This window comes from Argiope bruennichi, chromosome 9, assembly GCF_947563725.1.
Source record: "Argiope bruennichi chromosome 9, qqArgBrue1.1, whole genome shotgun sequence".
Taxonomy (NCBI): domain Eukaryota; kingdom Metazoa; phylum Arthropoda; class Arachnida; order Araneae; family Araneidae; genus Argiope; species Argiope bruennichi.
Window position 1 is genome coordinate 27,914,297 of NC_079159.1, and position 7,807 is coordinate 27,922,103.

The 7,807-nt window shown below is 32.0% G+C and overlaps 1 protein-coding gene across 4 annotated transcripts in view; it reads left to right on the top strand.

Moving 5' to 3' along the window:
* Positions 1 to 6,017, top strand: part of LOC129984536 (uncharacterized) — a 48,951-nt gene extending 42,934 nt beyond the window's left edge. For all 4 annotated transcript variants that reach the window (XM_056094440.1, XM_056094438.1, XM_056094439.1 and 1 more), the window contains exons 3-4: positions 2,236 to 2,536; positions 5,503 to 6,017. In XM_056094440.1, the coding sequence (XP_055950415.1) occupies positions 2,236 to 2,536; positions 5,503 to 5,547 (346 nt within the window). In that variant the 3' untranslated portion in view covers positions 5,548 to 6,017. The remainder of the gene's footprint in view (positions 1 to 2,235; positions 2,537 to 5,502) is intronic.
* Positions 6,018 to 7,807: the final 1,790 nt, after the last annotated feature.

A 7,807-nucleotide genomic window follows, 5' to 3' on the forward strand; every position in this document is an offset into this window, starting at 1 on the left:
GTTCCTAATGGACGGATCGGGAAAATTCTCGATGTTTCGGGTATAATCTATTTTGGCACCAAAGTCGTCGCCAAATGGTCGCCAAGTTTGTCGCCAAGCTCTGGGACCTTTTATGGAACCAACTATGCTGGGAAGCCGCATCACAGATTCGTAACAATATTGAATTTGAGAATTCCGAGAATATAGAAGATAGACAATAGCAGATTTTTGACTAAGCAACACTTTACGATTGCTGGCCTGACTTTAGCAGCATGCAGGCCGATTAAAAAATATTAACTTTGGTGACAAATAAATCATTTTATGAAAAAACAAAGATGTGAAGTGTACAATATTAAGAGAAAATTGACACTTTGTCATGTTTCTATTTGTTTCATTACATTTACCTTGTTATTAGAATATTTTAAAAACCGGAAGTCTATTTAAATGTATTTGTGTACAGATGTGGAAGCCAAACAAAAGTGAATCATATAAATAAAGAAATAAATAGCATTTACTTTTTCACAAAAATTAATAACTTAATATAAAATAATTAATTAATAATAAATAAATAAATAACATTTACATTTTCACAAAAAACAATTAATTAATATAAAATAAATCATTAGCTAAATAATAAATAATTAGCTTAAGTAATAAATTAATCTAAAATAAATCAGTGACTTGCCAGCTGAGTTAAATATATAATAAAATTTGAAAGTAATTGACCAGGTTATTGAAAGAAGGAGCCTCATAATATAATATACCTGAATCCACCACTGTGGATAGAGATATGATATTTGCATTGAGATCACATTGGTTTTTGCAACAAATGAAACAAATGAAAATGAACAAGATGGTGAAGATGAAATGTGAGCAGTGCAGAAATGAATTGAAACTATGTTTGCTTTAGTCAGCTACAACAAAAATTGCATTAGAGTATGGTATTTATTCTCTTTCCCAAGATATTACTACATTTGCCAGTTGGGATACAAAAGAAGCTTTGTGTTTGTTTTAAATCGCTTACAGAGATAAGAATACTGGTTAGAACAGTTGCCAATTTGAGAAGGCAAATAGTTCAATTAATATTTCTTAAAATTTACATTTATTTTTTCTTGATTTGATAAATAAAATTCAGAACTGAAATTAATACTTTGTTATCCTTCTATTTCTTTATATTATAAAAATTAAGAATAATTATCAAACTAAATTTGGATTAATTGGACATAGTTATAAAACGGCGATCCAGCTTTCATATTATGCATTTCCAAATCACAAATGTTAATCGAAGTGCATCTAGCATATCAAGCAAAACTGAAGGACTTCCTACCAGTCCACAGCTTAATTACTTCGTTCTAATGATAAAATTTAGAAAACTTTACTTGCATAAACATAAAAAATACATAAAATAAATATGATAGAATATTTGCTGAATTGTTTTATAAAAGCAGCTACACCTCCAAAATGCATATTTTGATATTGTTTCGTAACTGTGTAATTTCATTTGGTTCAAATTTTTACATGATTTATTTATTCATCTAAAAAATTAATTATTAATCCTGAAACTAGGTTTAATTAGATTTCAAAATCCAATTCGATTAGTTATAAATCAGAAAATATATAATGAAATTAATACTTATCCGCTCTCTCCAAAATAAATCATTATCAACAAACTGTTAAAAATAGACTTAATAGTAATTATTTTATTTTAAAATAAATGTTAATTAAACAAAATATCTTTTCAATATAATATATTAAATTAATAGTTTTTGGAATTAAGAATTAAACATAATATTCAAAATTCTCAAAGTCAAAATTCTTAAAGTCAATTCAATTCAAAGTCAAAATTCTCAAAGTCAATTCAATTCAAAGTCAAAGTCAAAATTCTCAGAGTCAAAGAAAATTCTAGTAGACTTTCTTTTGGCTACATTTGATGGTTTCCCGATAAATTTGGACTCAGGAGAAAAATCTGCATTAACCTTCTATCCTTTGCACATTCAAATGCTCTAACGCTTCTGTATTTTGCAATATTAGGCAAAACCCATAATTGCCATTATGCAATTTTTTCTGAAATACTTCCAAGCCATTTCAGTTTTCAAACTGTCAAATGCATTAAATTTGACAAATAAATCTAAATTTATGAAGTTTTTTTTTTTAAATCTGAAAGTAGACAGTTCTGTAACAAATTAATATATATTTTTATTCTTTTAATTAGGCATGTAAAGAATAAGTCACTTGACACACTCGTTCTTGTTACAGATGGCGTTTACTGCTAGAAGATCGCCGTTGCTCTAGAATCGGGAGCTCAGCTTTCCAACACGAATGGCAGCGGCAGTCTCTAGGACCTCTGGAGGACGGTCCTCAAAGAGCTCTCCTGGGTTCCCGCGGACGGAACCCTCGCATTTCTCGTCGCGAGATGTTCGTGGATGAGAGAAGTCGCAGAATGGTTAAAGCAACTCGTTGCGTCCAATGTCCGCAACCTCAGCCAGTTCCTGTTTCTCCAGTCACAATAGAAGTGAGGGTAGAGGAGCCTCCGCAACATGAAGTTGTCGTCTTGGATGTACGTAATATCTGCTAGATGCTATAGATTAAGTGTACCTTATAAGCATAGAATGCCATTTTAACAATATATATAACATTTTAGAGATATCAATATAACAGTTTAGAGATATCAATATTACATTTTAGAGATATCAATATAACAGTTTAGAGATATCAAGATTACATTTTAGAGATATTAATATAACAGTTTAAAATATCAATATAACAGTTTAGAGATATCAGGCTATATCTTGTGTTAATAGGGTAGTCATTTAGTGATTTTTAGTGACGTTTTGAAACAGATAATCATGCATTCGTGTTGTAAAATTTTTGAAATGATTAGGTCATTATGATAACATAATTCAGTCATATTGGAAATGTATTTGATATGGAAAAATACATAACTATAATTTTTTAAATAGTTAAGTTGGCCGTCGAAAACTGACCACTATAGCTGTTCCCGGATATTGCTTGTGGGGGAAGGAGTGAGAAAATAATGATATCAAGTTTTTGCTTTTAAATAAAATATTATTAATCTGAGAAGAAAAGTGTGTGCAGAGATTGTAGATATTAGCCAGCTGGAGTAATCTCCCGGAATCTTTCTCGTATATTCTCCAGTTAAATTTGTGGTGAATAGCTTATAAGCTAGTTAACTGCTACACTACACAAGCAATTGCTTTTGTATTGTGGTCATATTACTCGGCTGCGAACCACAAGGTCCCAGGTTCTATCCTCGCCCATATCAATTCCACACATTGGTGACCTCGGACGAGGATCCTTCAACCTCCATATAGCTGTTGTGGCTCCATCTACCCACAGCAAACCAAAATCGTCAGACTCACTTGACGCAGCATCAGCAACCACTCACCTACACACGCTCGCCGCAACTCAAATGCTGAAATGGGTACTGGCGCATTAGAATCAACAGCTAATACATCACCACTCAACAGCCATATCGTTCGTCTCATCTCTGACTCACTGGAGGGACAGTCTGTGGTGAATAGCTTATAAGCCAGTTAACAGCTTCGCTACCCGAGCAATTGCTTTTGTATTGTGGTCATGTTACTTGGCTGCGAACCACAATACCCCAGGTTCTATCCTCGCTCATCGCTATTCGCTACAAGGTCATACTAACTCATACTTCTAGATGGGTGAATTTATGGATCTAAGATAAGAATATCTATTTTGAACACCTCTTTGCCAATCGAATGAACCAAAATTTGACATGTAAATACAGTTATAGTTTCAAGATAACATACTGATTTTCATGGATTTAAATTATTTCATTTATGAATTATTACGTTTACGTGTATGCAGAAGTTCAGATTAATAGACGGTCAACTATTTGACGGATATGGTCCAAAATTTAATAAGGTTCTATATTTTAGATGCTACACTCATGAACCAAATTTTATCTACCTCGAGCTCTTTGCTTTAGAAGCTATCGAGTTCACTTGTAATCGAACAACCAGACAGACTTTCTGGGAAAGGATTTCGTTCAAAATTGGACAGAAATCTACAAACGGGTCCTTAGTTCATAGATATCAAATTTCATTCAACTAGCTCAAAGAGTTTTTGAGCTATCGTCTTCACGGACTGACAGATAGACAGACATAATGTGAGAAAACGTATTTTGCTAACTCAGGGAGGCCTGAAATGTGGAGATTCGTTAAAATTTCGAGTTCGAATTTTTTTGCCGTTTACAATTGTTTCTCTATACTTCGCATACGATAAAGTAAAAAAAGACTTGTAGAATGAGCGGTGGAATATTACCATAACTTAAGTAGAACAATGATCAATTTTTAAAAAAGATTAAATTTGGAAAAATATTTTTAATTTTTGTTTTAGAGTGAGTGAATTTTTTATAATTTCATTTAAGTATGTAATATTACGCTAAAAGAAATGCGGATATCGCTATTTACAGATAGCACCCAGCTTATAATTACATTATCATTATTGATTACATTGTGATAATACATGATGATTAGAGTTTATGTTATCATTATTTATTATATTATTGCGATAATACATGTTGATTGGAATTACTATTATCATTATTTATTACGTTATAAATAATGATTACAATAATAAATGCTGATTAGAAATTAAATTATCATTATTTACAACATTTAATTTATATTATCATTATATTAAATGGTAATAAAAATTTCTATTTGTATAAATTGCATGAGGACCGTTTCATTTATTTCTTTTCATGCTCCGATAGACCATAATAAAAGACAATCTAGAACAAAATGATTTTACTACTAAAAGTTAAATACAAACAGGATAACTTTTAGACTTAACACAGTGAAAATTCAAGTGTTTTTCATACCAGTGGACAAGGTTTCCTTTTCATAGAACATTGCAGCAGAGATGTAAGATGGACTTCAATGTTCCTTTGGAGCTCCTTAAGCCCTTTAGCCAGCTTTCAAATATAAAAAGAAGAAAATCATACGACTCTAAACCGCATACTTTATGAAAGGGAACATGAATGCAAGACTTTTGCAATAGAAAATCTTGTTCAATGAACTAATCAAGCTAGTTGAAAGAAATTGCAAATGCTGGAATCCTAGACAACAAAATGGCTGGCCGACATGCCAAAATTGAAATTTAGAGGGATTAATGTGTTGTCATTCCTGCTCCACATTCTTTCTTTAAAAAAAATTCAAAAACTTTAAGACCAATTAGTATTTTCAAGGGATTATTAAAATTCATTTCATATCACTGACGATAATGTTCTTTAAAAACTTGCTTCCCCGATACGACAAATGCCTGAATCTTGCTGATATGACAAATGCCTATAAGCATAACAGAGTTTTATGTTTATATATAGCTTTTGGTAATAAACTCATTTTTTCTCTACTCTTGACTTTTTAATGGCCCATAGGTGCTTTATAAAACAGTCCCTTGTATAATTTCTAAATGAAATAGCATATTGTTAAATGGAATGTAGATATTTCACCTTTTATGTGCATTTTCCAGGGCACCGAGCCACCTCCTCCTTATGAAGAAGCGGCAGTTAGATGAAATGCAAAATACTTCATATTCAAAAGAAGACTCATTTCCTGCTGCAAAGCTTCATGTTGTTGAATTGTCAATTAAAGATAGTGAACTTAAAAACGTAATCGATATTGTTGTTTTTGTGACTGGAAAAGGACAAGTTATGGCCCATAAGAAGTATTATATAAAGGACTACATCAATATTTTTTAATATGTATTAATCTTTATTGAGCTTAATATTTTACTTGTTGTTGGAAAGAAACATGAAAGACAATTTGTTGACTTAAGGTATCTCTTTTCTATGAAAAGACACTTCAGTATGAATTGTACAGAGAACTATTTTTTGTGTGTGTATGTATGTGTCTGCTGATAAAAAAAAATGGAACGTCTGTTCCCCGAATTACTTCCGTAGTTAAATTATCATTATCGTGATAATTTATGTGATGTAATTTGTATCATCTATTGATAATAAAATAAAGTGCAGATGACTGTTATAATCATTATCTTTATTGTTTTGTCTTCAAACATCTTTCAGAATTGCATTTTGTAGCATTTGTGTATAGTAGATGTTCACATTAAATATGATGGAACTTTCAGGAATATGGAGAACATTTATTGACACAACAAGCACGTCCACAGAATACAAAAAATAATTGAATAAAAAATCAACGTCATTAAACATACAGTTGCAGACAAAACATCAACACATTACTTGAAGCTAGGTAAAGGCATACAGATTGCAACATATTTAAATTTTTTAAGGGAACTGAAGAACTAGTTTTCCAACTTCAACCATCTGCTTTTTCAAACGCCGAATTTTATTTCCTGTGGAGACCCCTTAATTCAAGACCCCTTAAATGTTGTAAATAGTCGCCTGTTTTCCAATCTCCATTTTTAAGAGGAATTTTTAAATCGCTACTCTCCTATATATTCTCTATAGTAAAAAACAAAAAAGAAACAGGATTATCAGTTTTGTAACTATTTCACCACTTTTTATTTCATTTGTAAGATGATGATATCAAAATATGTCATCAGTGGTCGATCGCTTGTCACCTCCATCTTTCATTTTCGAGAGATATCGCAAAATAAACCTTGCTTCATCCCCCAATTTAAACAATGGATCGATTGTGCCAATTTTATTCATCAATTAATTTTACCACTTCAAATGCATGGCTATCAAATCAGAATGCTCTCTGTTTGCTATGCAAATATTAGGATGTCCCGAAAGTTTCTTTCTCATCGCGATATGAATGACCTTATCCTTAAACGTGTAACCATGCAGACTTATCTATTAGCCGTCAATGTTATTTTTTGTAAGGACAATAGACCTTCAACTGTCTGCACCCCAAAAAAGTTCTTTTCTCTATTGGGTGGATTGGAAAGACGTAATTTTCTACGAGATCCTTCCTCAAGATGAGACAATAAATCAATAAATACTACGAAATACTGTCATCAACTGGATCAATTGAAAGCTGCCATAGCAAAGAAAAAAACCCGGCTAGAATTAATAAACCGATGAGGCATTGTTTTTCATCATGATAACGCGAGACCACATACTGCATTAGTTGAAATAGAGAAGCTCTTAGTTTGATTGGGATGTTTTACCGTATCCTGCATACTCTTCAAGTCTCGCTCCATCTGATTATTACTTCTTTTTGTCCTTTAAAAATTCTCATCGCGATACGCACTTTAAATCCATCAGCGAAATAAAAGCACACCTCGAGCATTATTTCTTGTCCAAAACGCAACAATTATGGGAAGAAGGCATAATAAGGCTTCCTGAGAGATGGAAGAAGATAAAAAAGCAAAAGGGTTCTTATATAAGAAAATAAATATCTTTTAAAATAAATATTGTGTATTCATTCGAATATAGCATCATAGTCTCATTACACGAAGAACGTTAATTACAAATCCGATAGTCTGCATTCCAAATTACGATACATACGACGATTGCTCAACATAGAAACTTTACTACGTGACTGTGCAAACTTGTGGTAACCAATTTCCTGCTGCTACATATAAAACTAGAAGACAGGTTTGATGCGAATGAGTTGCTTGTCACTCGCTAAAAAATTACTGTGTGCTGTACATGATCAATGTTGTTCTAAAATGAGCAAATATTTGATTGAGCATCTTGTTTTCATGGTGCTGACTTATCATGACTTGCAATCACCAGCGACTGTGGTGAAAAAAATTCAAGACAAAATTCGGCAATCATTACAACGTAAATGACACTCCGATCAAAAAAACTTACGGAAGATTTATAGAGACCGGCATTGTGTTGGAC